An 18,237-nucleotide genomic window follows, 5' to 3' on the forward strand; every position below is an offset into this window, starting at 1 on the left:
ACCTCATGCAGTATGTAACTGGTCATGGTCAGAATAACAGCTAATGTTTTCTGGTCCTGCACAAATCATTTTTAGTGTTTGGTATACAAAGTTCCAGGCTTCAGGGAATGCCAGGTTCACAGTGCCCCATCTAGCCATTAATACTTCCTTCCAAAATTTATTATTCTTTAATCTCTCCCATAATATATGAATTAGAGTCCCTAGTGGAAATTCCTCATTTTCCTGCATATATCATTTCAGTTTTTGAAATTCTACAGTACTGCCATAGTGTAAGATTAATATGCCACCCTTCTATTCCTTTGAGCAAGAACTGGGACTTCACATCGCCAAAAGCTTATTTTAACTGTTCTGAGTCAAATTTCCATTTTTATGGGGTTAGCACTAAGTCTTTTGCTTTGGGGGACTGCTGCAATTTATGATCATGCTTTAGAGAAAAGTAAAGCTTGCTCTCCCTGTAGATACCCATGTTTTGTAAGTGAAGAAAGTAGGATATTGGGAGGGGAGCGTGAAAAATTCTGGAGCTTCAGAGGGCTTCTCCTAAGATTATTCATAAGCTGTTTGAGAAGGCAAAGCAGGGCACTTTTTTTGTCAGGATTGTGTCAGTTGTTCCTTGCAAGGCAGTCTGAGCTGGTTGGATGCTTTTAAACTCTAAGCCAGTTTCTTTGGTGATCATCTGTTAGTGCTCTGAGAGAGTCCTGCTAGTGCAAAACAATAGATAAAAAATAGTTTATGGTTATTTTCAAATGTTGAAATGTATCTACTTTGAAGCCTAGTCCTGGAAATAGTTGTATCCTAAGTGCACTCCCCTTCAATTTGGCTTCTCTCTAGGTGCCTCTTTCAGGCTTTGTGGTTCTCTGTGCACTGAGCATCCAGGCAGGAATCAAAGGAAGTAAACCTTAAGCAACACTTACATAAATGTGTGTGCAGTTAGTGAATTTTGGCTCTTGCATTCCATATTCACCAAATGGGTGGAGTAGAAACTCCTCACTTCCAGAAGTGGTGAGTGCACAGTCACGCATGTGAGGCTGGAGTTGTCTCTCATCATTAATGTGAAGAGGTGTGAAGACATTGCTGACAGGTAAAGGAACACAGAACTGGAATGTTTTCCACTGTCCAAGCATGCAGCCCCTTTCCTAAGCAGATGGTGCTCCATGTGACAGCAGGGATGTGTTCTGCCCTCCTCCACCATCAGAGCAGTTCCACCAGCTCATTTTCTAAAGTATTGGAACTCTTTTCCTAATTCTCAGAGTACATTTATTTGTTGCCAGTTTACAACAATTTGTTCTTGAATCCTTCTGCTTAATTTATTCTTCTGTTTCCCTGATGATTACCCAGCAGATAATTGTTTTGATGGTAGCCATGTCCTTTCTCAACCTTTGTGTTTTAGACTCAACAAATGTGGCTGTTTCAGAGACAGACTCAAGTTCCTCTGAATGCTTTGGGCTGTCTGTAATGAGCCAACTCAGATGTGGATCTGCTGATCCATATTCATAGAGAACAAGGTTGAAAAGAGCAGTGAGAGGTCCCCCAGGCCACCCTGTACCCACAGCCACCAGCCACGCTGGCACAGCTGTGCTGCATCTCAGCCCTGCTCAGGTCAGCACCTGGTGTTCTTGCTGCATGATCTGCTGAAGCAAGGGCCAAAGCCCCCCCTTTGGATTTTGGTTTTCTGTCCCAGCAGCATCTGCTGATAACAGACCCAGTTCCAAATCCCAGGATTTCCCTTTGCACAGTGACTTCCGTCTCAGGTTGATTTCTTACTTAGAACCAGGCTGAATCTGTTGCTCTGTTTTCTGTGCATGCTGAGTTTACAGTTCCTCTCAAGATGGATTATCCATGTGCTCAGGCATCCATCCAGCCCCTGCAGGGACTGGATATCGGTGTGAATTAACAGTTGTTCAGTACTGCAGCCTGCACTGATGTGGCAACCTGCCTTAAAACCAGAAGCAAGGGAAGTCTCCTGGAAAGTGCCAGCTGGCTACTCCTGGTTCCTTTTGGCCCAAACAGATGAAAGATCTACTTCTTTAGAAACCTCCTAGCAAAGATTGCTTTCTGGAGGGAAGTTGGGGTAAGACATTACTACCTCAGGGGGAGGCTACACAGCAGCAAAAATAACCTTCCAGTTCAGAAAATTCAGCTTGGAGAAACAGAAGGCAGTACAATCAGTGGCAGTAAAATAATAATGAAATATTTCAAAATAAATCCCCATTTTTAAGGCCTCTAATCTGAAAGATGTGTAAATGGTATTTATTGTATGCAGGGGAGTTGCAGATCATTCACTAAAGGCATTGATGAAACAATTAAAGATCACTATTGAGGCATTATAGAACTGGAAGAGATCTGCCTTGGGTGGAATGTCATTTATGTGTTTCACCAAATTTATTAGGTTTTTATAGGGCCAAGAGAGAGAGATTGCAATGTTGTCTCTTGGGTCAGATGAGATTATATGGCACTGTACTCTAAATAGTTTATTACTCCCTGAACCATTGCAGTGTGTGTTTTGAGTCCTGCAGGAAAAGTACAAGCAGATAACTTGGAAACCTTCATCAGACAAAATCCAGTGGCTGTCAGACAGATCCTGACCAAGAACCACACGTTTTTTCAATAACAGAGATTTTGGACAGCAGGCTGAGATGGGACTTCACTTCACTGCACTTCACAGCCTTGCAGAGGGGGTTGGTTACAGTGTCAGGGGAGGCTGGTTTTGTGTGAGGTAAGTCAGAGTCTGAGACACCTTCCCAACCAGACATTCCCTTCTGTCTAGTGAAAGTCCTGACCATGCTGGAGTCAGCCCCACCACCCGTTTGTGGTCCCGCCTTACGCGGCTGCCTCACCCCTTACAGTTGTCACCCCACACAGCTTGAGCAACTGCTGCTCATGGACCACAGAGAGCAGCCTGTTTCTGCTCCCTCCTGACCCTGCTCAGCAAATCTCTCAGCCCAATTCCTCCACAGTGCTGCTGTGTGTCTCACTGCTTCCCATCACTCCACTTTCCAGGGAAGACTGTAGAACCATCCGTGTTCACAGCAGGGAAGAGCTGCCTCACTCTTGCCCTTCTGCCTTCTCCGCTCACAACTTCTAGATCTTCCTCACCGGATCTGTCACCACATTTCCTGTCACACAGATTTCCTGGGGGTCACTCATTCTGGGCAGATGTGGCACAGAGGGCTTGGCAGTGTTAGATTTACTGTTGGACTCGATCTTAAAGGCCTTTTCCAACAGAAATGTTTCTGTGATTCCTCTTGGTACAACAAGAGGATCCCAATCACCATCCATAGACATTTTCCTAAGATTGCCGTTTTCAGGGGAATTAAGAGGAAAATGCTTTTCCTTTCTACTTACTGCCAGTCCTTTAATTTACTATAAATATCATTTGGGCATCCTTATGGCTAAGGATGCAAAGTTTGTCTTTGGAAAAGGAAGTGCAGGTAACATTTCTGTGTATTGGAGGAGATGGACTTATTTCTAGGAAAGGAGAAAAATTAAATTTTCTGGATCTTGAAAATTCTAAGGTGGTAGAAATAAAAAAAAGCTTTAAGCAAACAGGGTAACTATGAAGAATGAACTACATCTTAAGACAACTCCCTTTCTGGAGCTGAAACTAAAATAGACCAACAGCAGAAAACACTGTGTAGAATTTAAATAATAGAAGTCACCTGCCCCTCTTGTAGAAGCTGGTCTCCCCTGCTTGCCCCTACAAACTTCCCGTGTGCCACCAGCTGCACTCCCGATCCCATGAGACTCACACCAAGCAGCAGGGTCTTCATCTCCTTGGAATCACCAGGAACACTTCAGCAGTGTCCCATGGGAATGTGCACTACTGTACTCTGGCTTTCTGTATATATTTCATATGCACAAGTAGGTGCTTTCAGTTGTATATTTGTTGCATTGTTTTGAGCTCCTTTTTTTCAGCAATGTAGAATATAATGGGAAGTAACTGGAATTGTTTATAGCCTTCAATGCCCAAAGCAGTTGAGACTCCCATATGGCTCAGCTGAGTTTGTTAATTGTCAGTTTACTTTAATGTAATGATTCAGAAACTTAATCTGTTGTTGAAATATTTATTCTACTGTTGTTATTCCATTACTCTTTACTGGGTTTTATTAATAAGAAACTATTCAAGGTTAAAAATGTGTATGTTTTATATTTTATATACACATGCAATCTATTTATGCATATATATTTTATTTGTATCTAAATAGATAAGCAGTGATAAGCAATTACATTAATATGGCCATCACATAATAATGTGACAGTGGCAGCTGGGCAGCTCCCCCAGCCTTGTGTGCAAGTGGTCACATGCAGGGTCAGGACAGTGGGTGATTCTCCTCGGCACTCAAAGGGAGCTGAGGCAGTGCATTACTGGATTCCTTTCCAGGGCCTTGGCATTGCCCATTGCTGACATAAAGACCAGTCAGATTCTCTTTGGTTTGAACACAACTGATCTCTTTGGAAATGGTGCCCTGGTACATTGTTTAGTTGACAGACAGGTGGCCAGTAAACATGTGCAGTCCTAAAGAGGACTTGATTTGAGCCTTGTCTTAAGGCTTGAAAAGCAGGTGAGTAACTTTTCCAAGTTGTTTTCTGTCTTTGGTGCAAAGCATCTTGGCATTTGGGGCAGACTGTAATGGGAGGCAGAGGAACCCTTTCATGGCTCTTGCCAGGGTGACAAGGGGGGTGACCCTGCACACAGAGCGTGCCCTCATCCAGCCACACTGCAGTGCTGTTTTCCTTGTTTGTCTGCTTAGATCTGGACTCCAAGTTAAATATGCTGAAAGTGCCCTACCAGAAGTACATCCACACAGGTATTTCCTGATGTAGTGAAGGTTCCATGCCTGAACTAGAACCTGTGTCTGTACGGCTGGAAGGTTTGGTGGCACTGAGAGTATCAATTATGCATGATTGAAATGAAGTGTATTTTAGCAGCAGATAGCTGAAAAGCCTCGCAATGTACTCCTAATTCAGCGGCATTGCCTTGAGCTACTCTGAGGCCTCTTTTTTAAACTCAGACATTAGCACAAAGCACACCTCTGACTGCAGGCATTTAAAGATCAACAAGGGCCGAAAAAGCTTTTAAGATCCAATGAAACCAGGAAAACAACCACGTTGCCTTTCAGTGTCAGGTTAGATTGCCTTCTTATGAGTGCAGCTATTTCAGGTACAGAGTGCTTGGTGGTTTGGGTCTTGTTGTGTGAGGAAAGTGTTCCCCAGAAAACATCTGTTTCTTTCACCTGCAAACCGCAATGTGCTGTGATGAGGCAGGACTGTAGCCACAGAGACCCAGGGGGACGAAGGAAATCTGGCTCAAAGGGATGAGCATGGGTTTCTGAAACATGGTATCAAAAAGAGCACTTAAAAGGAGAGAATGCTTTTAGAGCGCAGATACACCGCAAATTGGGCAGGTCAGGTTGCTTGTGAGCTTGACATTCTCCTGGACTGCCGATGCTGTTTGCCTTCTGCTCAGAACTGCAACAAGAGGAGTTTATTTGCTTTTTCCACAACAGTAAAATGTTCTGCTTTTCTGTAAAATAACACAAAATCCCAGTGTCATCTGCAGCATCTAAAATCTGTACATGCAATAGGGCTTCTGTGGTCACGTCATCGTTTGTAACTTGCTGTTACTGAAGTACAGCTGTAGCTCTTGTGTATGTACGACACCCTTGATTTGTACAATTCTTTTTAGTAGATTAGAATGTAATGTTAACATTATGCTGTATATTTTGTATATATGCGTTATATACACCAAAATAACTCTCCATTCATTCAAAATGAAAAAAAAAAGACTTTATCTTAGAAGTAGAGAATTACACATTAAAATAGTAATGGTGCCTCCCTTTCTGAGGTGTCACCATGGGGAAGGAGGTAACTCGGAGGTGTCAATGTACAGCAGGAGTGGGTCAGTCTGTGCCAGTGCCCTTGGGTCAGGATAAATACCAGGTTTCTCTGTGTGCCCTGTGCAGGAGGGGAGGGCCCTGCTGCCCAGGGAAAGGCCAGTGTTACACTTGTCTTTACAACAGCGAGGGGCTGGGCCTGGGGAACTGGTCAGCCCCGTGCCAGTCTCTGGAAAGACCACGGAGCACATTTCCTTTGGAACCCAGAATGCCTCATTCCCAGTGTGGTGCCGTAAAGAACTGTGACAAATGACAGTCCAACCCTGTGTTGGCTTGTAGCCACAGCATGGATAGGATGGGGGCTTTAGTGCATTGAGGTCTTGTGGCCTAAGACACAGAGCAGGTGGTGCTCTGGGTGTGCAGGGCAGAGGAGAGCCTTCCATGGGATGCAGTTCAACCATTTAATGACACAAACTGTCTTCTAACAGCTGCCTTTTTATCCTTTCAGAGGATGACATGAACAATTACATCAGTCGATACTACAACGAGCCCAGCACTGGTAAGTTTTGCTTGAAAACACAAACATGAACTCTGTGTTTGCATTGCACTGTGTGCTGTAAGCCAGGAGAGACTGAGCAGGGATATAGATCTGTCCTATCTGTCCTGGAAAGGAAACCCACCATAGAGTCTCTTGGTTTGCTCCATGGAAGTGTGTGTCAGCAGTTCTCTGAAGGTTGAAGGGCCCCAAGTTTGCTCCTGCTGAAGGCACTCAGAATAGTTTGGAGATCTGGGAGAGGTTAATTCCCCCTAAGCCAGGCTGTCCAGCCCCCAGAGCAGTTCAAATGGACCCAAGAATGAAAAGCATGGACAAAATAAATGAAGAGAAAAGCAGTGGGGAGGCAGCTTAGCCCAGCACCATGCTGGGAACCTTTCAGAAAGGTTAAACTGAATGGTAAGAAACCTCAGCAGCCAGCAGGGTCTGTGACCCCAGGGCAGCCTTCAAATGGATGTCCCCTGGCAGGAGTCCCGCAGGCACAGGGGTGCACACTCCCCTTGTGTACCTGAAATGTTGTACATATCTTAGAAAATGTTTGTCTTTAAGTATAGTGTGTTAAAAATGTATATCTCCATATACACATCCCCATATATACATGGGGTTATAGGGAAAAAAAAAAGATGTGTGTGCCTGCATATACATGTACATATATACAAGTGTGTATTTTTTTATATATATATATATATGATTATAATGTATTACATGTGTTTATCCCATATATTCATCCATATATATAGTATGCATACAGTGAAATATAGGCATATATAGATATCTATATAGAGATATCTATATAAGGATGTGTCTTTGTATATACATGTTATATATAAAATGTGTATGCATATAAATCTATAATGTATTATAATATATATCCCATATAGGTACACAAACCTGGATACACATACATATATGAAGATGTATGTAAATATATATGTGTGTGTGTTTGTGTGTGAGATGTATCAGGTACATGTCTCCAAACACACACAACACATACAAACATACATGTGTGTATATGTGAGCAGATTTATATACATATATATGTAGGTGTGCCTTTTCTATATAGATCAAGATATATATATATCTTTACACAGATAAAGATGTGTGAGAGGCTGTGTCTGTGTACATACAGAGATATTTTATTAAACTCCATATATTAGATATATAAAATACATAAAGATCTGTGTAAAGGAGTGAGAGGTTTGAGAGGAGAGATGGTCTGAATATTACAGAAATAAAAATGTGTATCTATGTATAATGTATTATATATTTCTATTCCCATGTACACATCCACACCCATGGAGACAGATGTAGTTGTGTATGTAACTGAAGCATAAATAGAAGTGTGTGTGGCTGTAAACAGGGATGGCATCCAGGAGCCAAACCTCCTGGAATTCATCAGGGCCAGGCAATCCCAAGCACAGGCACAGGGGCTGAAGGGATGGAGAGCAGCCTGAGCACAAGGACAAGGACCCAGCGGTGTCAGGGGTGAGCAGCTCGATGTGACCTGGCCGTGCCCCTGCTCTGCTCAGGTGAGACCCCCCTGCAGAGCTGCCTCCAGCTCTGGGGCCCCACAGCACAAGGATGTGGAGCTGCTGGAGCGAGTCCAGAGGAGGCCACGGAGCTGCTCCAAGGGCTGGAGCCCCTCTGCTCTGGAGCCAGGCTGGGACAGCTGGGGGGGTGGGGAGGCCCTGGCATGGGCTGCCCCATTTCTGGAAGTGCCCAAGGCCAGGGTGGATGGGGCTTGGAGCAGCCTGGTGTAGTGGAAGGTGTCCCTGCCCATGGCAGGGGGGACTGAGATGATTCTGAAGGTGCCTCTGTGATATCTGTATATTGTAGTGTATGTGTAGGTACATCCCCACACTGATACACATGGGGAGATACAGATGCTTGCTAAAGAGAGCTTCCCTCTAGCTGTTTACAGACTAAGCTATGTGTATGTGTATAGGAGTATGGCTGCATGTTTCTATATATTTAAAGATCTCTAAAGGTGTTTGTGCATGATTGTGTCTGTACATACATGAATGTGTGTGCATATACAGCTGTAATGCACATACATACATGGATATATGTACTTATATATAAAGACATGGCTATGTGTGGATACATGTCTATATAAAGATACATAAAGTGAGGGATGTGTGTATATATGTCTGTCCTATACATATGGGAATAAATACATATAGATATGTATGACAGAAACTGTATATACATATTTTAGATTTCATATATATATATATATAACAAAAAAAGGTGTGTGACTATATACATGTATTTTTAATATGTATATTTTACCTATAGCATAGGTATATTGTGAAGGGGAAACTTAGAGATGTTCCCTCTATAAATATAAATGTGTCTATAGGAAGTTGTCTATAGGGGTAAATAAAATCTGTGTGTGTGTGTGAGAGAAGACCTCTGTATCCATACACATGTAAACGATACATACCTGTTTAAAAAATGTACATGCACACATGTAGGAGGTATAAAGTATTGTCTTTATTTGTGTATCTCCCTCTATATACATCCCCAGTCTATACAAGACTATATATATAAAGATGCATGAATCTCTACATAGGTTTAGGTGTATGTATGGCTAAGAAAAGGAGGAAAAGGTGTGAGGGACCACATCTGTGTACCTGTATACATAACATTATATGTGTGTGTGTTCTCATACATCCCTATATATACGTTCCACACCTATATACAGAGATACAGACATATAAATATGTAAGCATCATATATATACATGCATTATGTACCATATATGGGGCAAGTATATACCCAGCTGTTCCCCCTAGCCATATGGATAAATGTATGTGTAAAGATTATGTATATATAAAAATAGGTCTGTGAGAGACACTGTATATATACCTATGTATATTACTTATATGTATGTATGTGTGTGTGTACGTATATATATATATATATATATATATATATACACACACACACAGGTATATGGTAATACTTATAGATGTATATGCCCATAATATACATGGAGAGACATTAAAAGGGGGGGTACATATAATTTTATATGTCTAACAGGTGTTAAGTGTAATGTGGATGTGGCTGTGCTTTAATGTATTATATATGTAGATTTCTATATATGCATTCCCTGTGTATGTACACACACACACATATATATATTTCTACATAAAGTATATGGGGGGTTGTATTCTAGTTAAAGACAGAAAATTTTATGTATTTAAAGGGAGTATTATATTTATCAAACATCTATATGTACACGTGTGCACATGTTTATAGGTATATGTTGTATTATATATGGTACATTGCTGTGTATATATCCCCATAGTAAACTTGGCTATATATAAGATGGTGTATGTATACAATTTAAAAGATGTATAAAGGTTGGAGGTGTCATATATAATGTGTTATTTATAATATGTATATGTTATTTGATACACGTTATATATGTATATTCCTGTATATACATTCCAGATTCACATATACAGACTATAATATGTAAATATTTATACACAAAGATAAGTGTACCTGTGTATAAGTGTATATACTCTATTTATAAAGAGTGGTAATTATGTTTTCAAAGGGGGAGGATGACAACTATGTACTCTCTCTCTCTCTCTCTCTCTCTCTCTCTCTCTCTCTCTCTCTCTCTCTCTCTATATATATATATATATATACATATATATATACTATCTGTATGTATCTATGTATAGGTCTAATGTATTACTTTAGTTGTATGTATACACATAGCAACAGCTCTTCCCACATCTATATGGTTAAATCTATATATGAAAATTATGTGTATATAAAATAAGGTGGGCAAGAGACTGTGTATATAACTATTACACGTATGTGTGCACACAGGAATAGAGAGGTCTGTGGTATTATATAGAGATGCATGTCCCTCTATATACATCCCCATAACATACTTGGAAGGCTATAAAAAGGTACATGTGTATGTGTGTGTACGTATATATATATAAAATTTATATATATATATATACACACACACACACACACACTTAAAGTCTGTAAAGAGGGGGTGTTCCTGTATAGGTACAATGTATTATCCCTGTACATACATTCCCCAGCTATACACACACAATGAGAAATACATGTACTTATACATAAAGGTAAGTACAGGTGTGTGAGAGCATGTGTGTTCTGTTTATAGGTAATTAAATGAATTTAAGGGGGGACCCTGTATTACATAGTCTGTCATATGTATATACACTGTGTTATATATGGATCTTCTTAGAGATAAATCTCTATATACGTATTACATATATATGTGTGTGACAGGAGACTATATAGCCATACATACATTGTAGAAAATGTGCAGATGTATATAGAGACAGAGGCAGGTTGGTATATGGCATTACTTATAGAGGTGTATATATTACAGAGCTGTCTATGTTCATCCCCGTTATAGAATGGTACTGGGTATAAAGACTATCCATACCTGTGTATGAACAGCTACATAAATGTAGCAGGACGTGTTCATGCACAGGTATAATCTGTTACATACATATCTGTCCCATAGATACAGATACAGAGAAATACATATATATTTCTATATGAGGGTTGTGCATATTTTGTTTAATGACAGGTGTCTTTCAACGGGGCACTATATGTCATGTGTGTATAATGTATACTATCTTGGGCTCACACAGACACAATTCCTCATGTCTGTATATAAAGATGATGATTATATAAAATTGGATGTGTGAGACACTGCATATATACACCTTTGTAGTGTATGTAGTGTGTGTTCACATAGCTATGCAGGTAAATGGCATTATGTACAGCTGTGTATCCCTGTAAAGCCATCCCCAGTGTACAAATAAGGAGCCACACACACCTTTTATGTATCCATATGTGTGCATGCCAAATTTAAAAACTGTCTGCATATAGTGGGGGGGGTTGTTCACATATAGGTATAATGTGTGTGTGTGTATATATATATATATATATATATAAAGACAAGTAGGAGTGTGGGTGTGTTTGCATTCTGTTTTAACAGTAGCTAATTACGAGTATTTAAAGGGAGGGGCTGTGGCCAATAAGTATCTATTGACTGACTGTGTACATATGCAGGTAGAATGGATTATAGATGTGTAATATATATGTAAAATATAGACACATCTATACATACCTGCCCTTTATCTATCTACATGATAAAACTAGAGATGTTTGTGTGTGACCTATACACACACATATATAGGTATACAGTATTAGTTGTAGCTGTGTAACCCTCTGCATCTGCTCCCCCTATATACAAACATATATAGATACATTTTCTACAGAAAAAGGGTTTATTTGTGTTACTATTCCCTTTGAGACAGACAGGCAGTGCTGTGTGTTAAAGGGGAACTATGTGCTATAGTGTGTGTGTCCCACATGCCTTTGTGCACACAGCTGTAGTGTACCACAGGCATACACACCCCTCTGTAGGCACTACACAGGCATCTCCTGCCCACGGTCTGAGTGTGTGCTCTGTTCCCTGCAGACAGCGGTGTCCCCGAGGCCGCCATCTGCGTGGTCACCACGGCCGCCATCGACGTGCACCGGCCCAACATCTCCTCGGAGCTGTTCACGGTGGAGGTGCCGCTGCGCCTGGGCAGCACCGGGACCTCGGCCAGCATCACGTCGGGCAGCGCCTCGCGCTCCACCGTCAGCTCGGGCACCCAGGCCTGCAGCGAGAGCAGCCACACGCTGGGCTCCTCCCCGGACTGCAGCACGGCCTGCGAGGAGCCCGCCCAGGCGGCCCCGGCCCCCGCCCGGCAGCGGGTGGCCCACGCCGTGGTGCAGGAGCTGCTCTCGTCCCTGTCGGAGGAGGCGTGTCTGGCGCAGAAGGGGCTGGATCCCGTCAACCTGAAGCTGCCCAGCCCCGCGGGCTCGGTGGGGGCCAGCCCCGACCTGGGCCACCGGCTCAGCGTCTACAACCGCAGGAACCAGGAGAGCCTCGACGTCTTCCAGCTCAAGCCACTCATCGACTGCCCACCGAGCACCCCGATGATTGAGGAGAAATATGGAGCGCTGGGGCCCCCAGAGCCACGGCTGGGCAGGGTTCCCGAGGCATAGGGACAGCCTAGGGGAAGGACTCCTGCGGGGACACGCTCACCGCGCTGGGTCACGAGGCTGCCACAGGTGACGTGCCAGCGCCGAAGGCAACCTGTGGCATCTCCTGAATGGCCACCAGGGCGAGGCCAGTGCCACCTCTGCTCACCAGCGTCCATGGCGCATGATCCACCTGCCCTGCCACCAGCTCTGGGCCAGCTGGGACCTACAGTGACTGTCTGGGCACAAAGGACCTTCCAGCAGACTCGGGCTGACATGGACCCACAGTGCCTGGGAACACCATGGAACTTCCACCAGTCCAGGGCCAGCACAGCCCCACAGACAGAGCTGCTGGACAGCCTGGGCCCAGCCTGGCACCCTGGCTTGACCCTACCCAGGGGCTGAGCATGGCTGGGAGGGGTGTGGAGATGGGAATAAATACTGACAAACCCATGCTGCCTCCTGCCTTCTATCCCTCTTCCATTCCTTCTTCATTCTTCCCTTCCTTTCTTCTCTTACCTGCCTTCCCTGTCTTCCTTTCTTACGCCCCACCACTCCACATGCCATCCAACTGACCATCAAAAAAAAAACCCAAAAAAAACCAAAAAACCCCACAAAACCCCAACACCAGTGACCCCACCTCTTTCCAGTACAATCCTTTATTTGTCCTTACTCCACAGTACAGGGTCCATCACCAGCAGTCATCACTTCTTCTTCAGGAGCTCCGTCATCTCTGGCACCGCCTGCAAACACCAGTGCCAGGGTAGTGCATCTTCCCCCTGTGACCCCCCCAAACTCACCCTGGGCAGTTCCAAACCCCGCAGTTACACTCCCCACCCACCACACCACTCCAGGGGCTGTGGGTCACCCCAGCTCACAGCACTCCCCACTTCTCTCCTGCTGAATAAAGCCTCTTAATTATTTAAGAGAGCTACATTTCCATTAGGTGGAAATAATGCATTCGTACAAAATTTATTAAGGAAATTGTCTACATGGTGTTTCTTCAGAATGTGACTTTGTCTGTGGCTCACAAAGAGGCCCGTGCTCACTGTGGAGCCAGCGGGCAGCATTTCAGGAATGGCATTAAGTGCTGGCACAGGCTCTGCCCGTGCCCTGCCAGTCACACGTGTGGCCACGCACACGGAGTCACACATGTGAGCTGCAGGCACTTGGACAGGGGCTGGCTCATGGCTCCCTGTTCCAGAGGGAACTGCAAGCTCCTCCTGGGCATCAGGCAGTGAGGCAGCAAGCCCAGGCAGCAATAAGCACTCTCCTGCCAACTCTCTGCTTCCAAACTTTCTGAAGCTTGAAAACAGAGGCACTCTGTGCAGTTATTTCCAAAGTGGTTCATATTCAGGAAACCGGAATCAAGGCAGGCTGGCAGTGACACCCCTGCCCCCCAACACGCTTCCACTTGCAGGGATTGAATTTTGAGTGTGCAAATAACAAATTTAGAAAACAAATTCTTTAACAACAACCAAAGCAAACACACAGAGACATCGTTAACACTCATTAGATTATATTATGCAAGCTACTGTCCACTCTCCCAAAGTCATCCTGCACATCAAGTTTAGCCTCACCTGAAATAAGTCTGCCACCAGTCCATAATCTGCCACTTGGAAAATTGGAGCTTCTGGATCCTTGTTAATAGCAACAATGGTCTGCAAGCAAAGGTAAAGCACCATGTGAATCTATATATTGATTAATATCTGGGGCTGGATTACAGTGCCATGTCTTATCCAGGAAACACAGGCTTTAGTCTTTCCAAGCCCCCAGAAGCAGAAGATATGGATCAGAGCATTTAACATTTTTCCTTTCCATCTCAAAAACAAAGACCCCACCACCACACCCCAAAAAAACAACGCTCCCTTCCCTGCTCATCTTGGCTCTCCTTCCCTGTTGAAAAGCCTAGAAAAAAAATTACTACAAAGGATTATCTGTGCATTCTAAGCCATTCCGTTGCAGAACTAACTCAAAGGGCAGCAGTTGCAACAAGCACAATAAAGCCCTGCCCAAAGGCTTCTGTACTTACTATAGGGCATAGCATTTAGTTTGTCAGACCATAGAAAATGGCATGTGACAAATCCCAGCACAATGATCCAGAAAGTGTCTTGATTTAAACTGTGCCATACAAGTAAATCATCCTGTAACTGTCTGTGACAGCTTTCAGCAAAATAAGCATGTCCACATCAAAATCTACAACAGGATGGGGAACACTTCATAAAGGAAGGGAAAAGAATCTTTAAACAAGACCCAGCAGCTCATAGAAGGAGCCTTACACCAAGCAGGGCCCAAACCACAGCACTCTGGTCCTGCCTGCCCACCTAAACACTGACTCGAGGCACCAACCCCCCCACCCGGGACAGCTCCAACCCAACAGGCAGCTGAGGAGCTCACGGGCCACGCCCAGAGAGCAGCACTTCACCTGTCACTGTTTTACTGCTCCACTGAAAGTACTTGTCCAGCAAAATCACTGCCTCAGTAGGTAGGTGTACTGGCAGGAAAGTTTACAAATCCTGTGATTCCAGGCCCACAGAACTGTTGTTTCTTCACAGGTGGCTGTACCCTGTAAGGGACCCCATCCTACCTGGCAGCAGGTGGTGCCCACAGCAGCGCTGCCCCTGCCGAGGCCCTGCAGGTCCTGCAGCAACGCTGCCCTTCAGGGTTTGTCCCACAGCTGATTGTTTTTATTTCAGTGACCATTTGCAAATGCAAACCTCCCCTGACAAGCTGCAGTGCAGGAAGCAAATCCAGGCTGTGATCCCCGAGGATTCTGTCAGTCAAGACTCCTCTCTGACCCTACTGAGGCCCTGCCATGTCTTGCAGAACCACCTATAGGGGCCAGTGCTGAGGGCTGGCCGAGGCCAGCAGTCAGTGCCACCACAGGAGCTGCCAGCTCTGCCCCTGGCACAACACCCATTGCTTGCAAACCTATCTGAAGCTTTAGTTGGGCATCCTGGGCCTTCCTCTGCCTCCTTTAGCTGAAGCAACCTTTTAGTAAGATTTGGTTCCCTACCTCATTACTAACTCAGACTTTAAGCAGCAAGAGCATCACCTCGCTCAACAGAACTTTGTGAGTTAAATCTCTCAGAAAGAACAGATACAGTAACTGTCTCCTGAGGGAACTGGAAATAAGGAAAGAAAGCACCAACGATTCTCCAGGTCTCCTCAAAAGCTGCATTTCCTACCTTGCTGTAAAGAACAAATAAATTATACATTTCACTTGGTAGAAAGCATCTGACTGCTTTGGAAAACGTATCCTGAAGTGTACAAGTTCACAATGCCAGATAATTCAGAGTGCTGAGGGAGGATGGGGGACACTCCAGAGCTCCCAGGCTGCATAATGCTTTGTTTGTGAAAACTGGATCTTTTCCATAACTCCATCTATATCCTTCAGCTAAAAGGAAGGCAGAATGCATTACAAACACAAGTAACTAAATCTGAATTTTAAAACACATTTGTTTATGAGATATGGGAGAAATGGAAGTGTTAAGTATACATCTCATATCAGCAAATTTAATCTGTTCTTATTTCCTATAAGAAAACATCTCAAAATATCAAACATGGCATTGGAAAAGCCAAAAAAATCTGGTTTTGCTGTTACAGTTCAGGACAATATTACTGCTCAATATATATCAAAGGAAATTCTGGCACTTCAAGTAAGAAGTTCCCAGTGTTGCTGGCAGTCTGAACTGAGATAAGGCAGGAGAGAAACACAAACAGGGTCAGAACAAGTCTGAAGCAGCTTTAAATACCCAGTTCTCAGCTGCTCCTCATCCCACCTGCCCATGCCCTCGCTCCCCAGGAGCACAGCTGGAGACTGAACAGCTGGAGACAAAGCCCCTGGTGGTGCTGTGGCCCGAGGTGCCGGTGGCAGCGCTGCCCTCGGACCCCGCTCGTGTCCCGTTCCTGCTCTGAGAGCAGGACACAGCACAGCCACCCTGCCCTGCTGAGAGCACAGCCACCCTGCCCTGCTGAGAGCACAGCCACCCTGCCCTGCTGAGAGCACAGACACTGTCACCCACACCTCAGAGCACCCTCATCCTGCCCAGCACTCACCATCACAGTTCCACCTTTGGTGGGTTTTCCTCCGCTATAAAACTAATGCAAACCCCACCTGAGTCTCTGCTCCTACAAGGCTGAGGCCCCAAATGCAGCTTACTTGACTTTCCCTCCAAAATATTTCAGTAATATATGGCAAAAAAAAATTTAGGAAAGCAGAGATCATCCTACCACACAGGCTGGTTTGTGAGGACAGTTATCAGTCACAAACTCACTGGTCTGTCACTGGTTGAACACAAGAAACCACCTGCAAAGTTTTGCAACCCTTTTCCTCAGCTTTATAAGCTAATCAAAGTTCTGGCTTGGCTAATTTCATTCACTGGAAATAGAAAAAAAAAATTACATCCTCTTTTTAAAATTCCTGTGGGGAGGCAGGACAACCTCCAGTTTTTGATGTCTGACATTGGATAGTATAAATCAGCAGGTAACTCTGCTCCTCTTTCCAAACACTGCACTGTAGACCAAACTGGCAATTCCAATTTTGGATTATTTGCTTTGGCAAGTAATGAGTTAAACCTTTTAAAGTTTTACTGCCATTTTATAATAGGTTTCCATTTGAATGGCTAAATGCAGGAATGTCAGAGACATCTTTTACTTTATGGAATAGTAAGTTCATAATTCAAATTGCACATTGTTATGCATGAATTAATATGTCATACTCTGGAATAAAGGCAAATGGAACTATTGTATAGAATTCAGGCATACATGGTTTGGGTTGGGGTTTTTTTTAAACAAAGTCAATTAGCTGCTTCAACTTATCACTTTGGGTTGTAGTGCAAATGTTTTCCTACTATGTGAGATGTTTTGCCACAGTATATTTTTTTCTGTCCAAGTGTGTTTTAAAGCAGCAGAGAAATGGGCAATTTTAACATTAAAAAAAGTTGGAAAACCATCTAAAGTGCTGATGCAAAAGCAAGGAAGTCAACTCATTTCCTTCCTCAAAAATCTCTTCTAGCACATCCACCTTTATTTACCTTGCTGTCTTTCATTCCAGCCAAGTGTTGGATTGCTCCAGATATTCCCACGGCAATATAAAGTTCCTAGAAGGAAACAAGAGAGAGGCATTTTTGGTACCCACAGCACAGTTTCAGTAACCCCTCACACACCCTACTCAGAATCTATCACAGGCAGCAGTTTTTACATTAATTTCAATACTGAAGGCAGCTGACAACTGGTTCCCTTCCTGACCTGGGGATGCAACGTAACTACAAAAGGAGAATCCCAAAGGAGCATCTGGCAAAGACACACGAGAGAAAAAACAAATTTAAGAAGTCTGCCTGAAAACCATCCAGCACTGCTCAGCAGGGGACAGGGCAGTGTTACCCTGGAGATTCCCAAAGCAAGTGTGAAGGTAACCTCCAAATGGATAATGCAGGGCCTGAAGAGCAAACCAAGGCTTTTGTTTGGAGCCTCTCACTAAGACAGAACATAGGAAGCTGAAATTCAGGTGTTTGCACCTTTGAAAGGTGAAGAGGGCAGGATAAAACATTTCAGCTGCCAAAGTGGGCTGGTGCATTCCACACTTGTAGGTTCTGTTCTTTACCCCAGCCTTCCACAACCACGTGCCCTGAAACTTTCCTTCCCCCAGGCACTCCCCACTCCCACACAGGACGTACAGAAGTGCATCCCAGGTACACCAACAGCTTTGCACCTCAGGGCTCCCAGTTCACATCCAGAGTCTTACATTCAAAACAGATTAAAATGTACAGGCACATAGATCTGTACTGACTGGGTCAGTCACAGCAC

The 18,237-nt window shown here is 43.9% G+C and overlaps 2 protein-coding genes and 1 long non-coding RNA gene across 7 annotated transcripts in view; 1 reads left to right on the plus strand and 2 right to left on the minus strand.

Annotated features, from left to right (window-relative positions):
* Positions 1-12,882, plus strand: part of TMEM266 (transmembrane protein 266) — a 59,756-nt gene extending 46,874 nt beyond the window's left edge. For all 4 annotated transcript variants that reach the window (XM_064668425.1, XM_064668426.1, XM_064668427.1 and 1 more), the window contains 2 exons: positions 6,340-6,390; positions 11,879-12,882. In XM_064668425.1, the coding sequence (XP_064524495.1) occupies positions 6,340-6,390; positions 11,879-12,453 (626 nt within the window). In that variant the 3' untranslated portion in view covers positions 12,454-12,882. The remainder of the gene's footprint in view (positions 1-6,339; positions 6,391-11,878) is intronic.
* LOC135420707 (uncharacterized) lies at positions 8,861-11,885 on the minus strand. Of its 2 annotated transcripts, none has more exons than XR_010433684.1 (2): positions 10,048-11,885; positions 8,861-9,989 (listed from the first exon to the last, which is right to left on the minus strand). It is a non-coding gene; the product is annotated as an uncharacterized LOC135420707 (long non-coding RNA). The 2 variants fall into 2 exon arrangements; XR_010433685.1 differs by having other exon boundaries at positions 8,861-9,997.
* Positions 12,883-13,072: 190 nt separating the features above from the next.
* Positions 13,073-18,237, minus strand: part of ETFA (electron transfer flavoprotein subunit alpha) — a 29,439-nt gene continuing 24,274 nt past the window's right edge. Inside the window, exons 10-12 of the mRNA XM_064668434.1 lie at positions 17,466-17,531; positions 14,010-14,090; positions 13,073-13,172 (exon numbers count right to left, since the gene is read on the minus strand). Coding sequence (XP_064524504.1) covers positions 13,134-13,172; positions 14,010-14,090; positions 17,466-17,531 — 186 coding nt within the window. The 3' untranslated portion in view covers positions 13,073-13,133. The remainder of the gene's footprint in view (positions 13,173-14,009; positions 14,091-17,465; positions 17,532-18,237) is intronic.

Source organism: Pseudopipra pipra, chromosome 12 (assembly GCF_036250125.1).
Source record: "Pseudopipra pipra isolate bDixPip1 chromosome 12, bDixPip1.hap1, whole genome shotgun sequence".
NCBI lineage: Eukaryota > Metazoa > Chordata > Aves > Passeriformes > Pipridae > Pseudopipra > Pseudopipra pipra.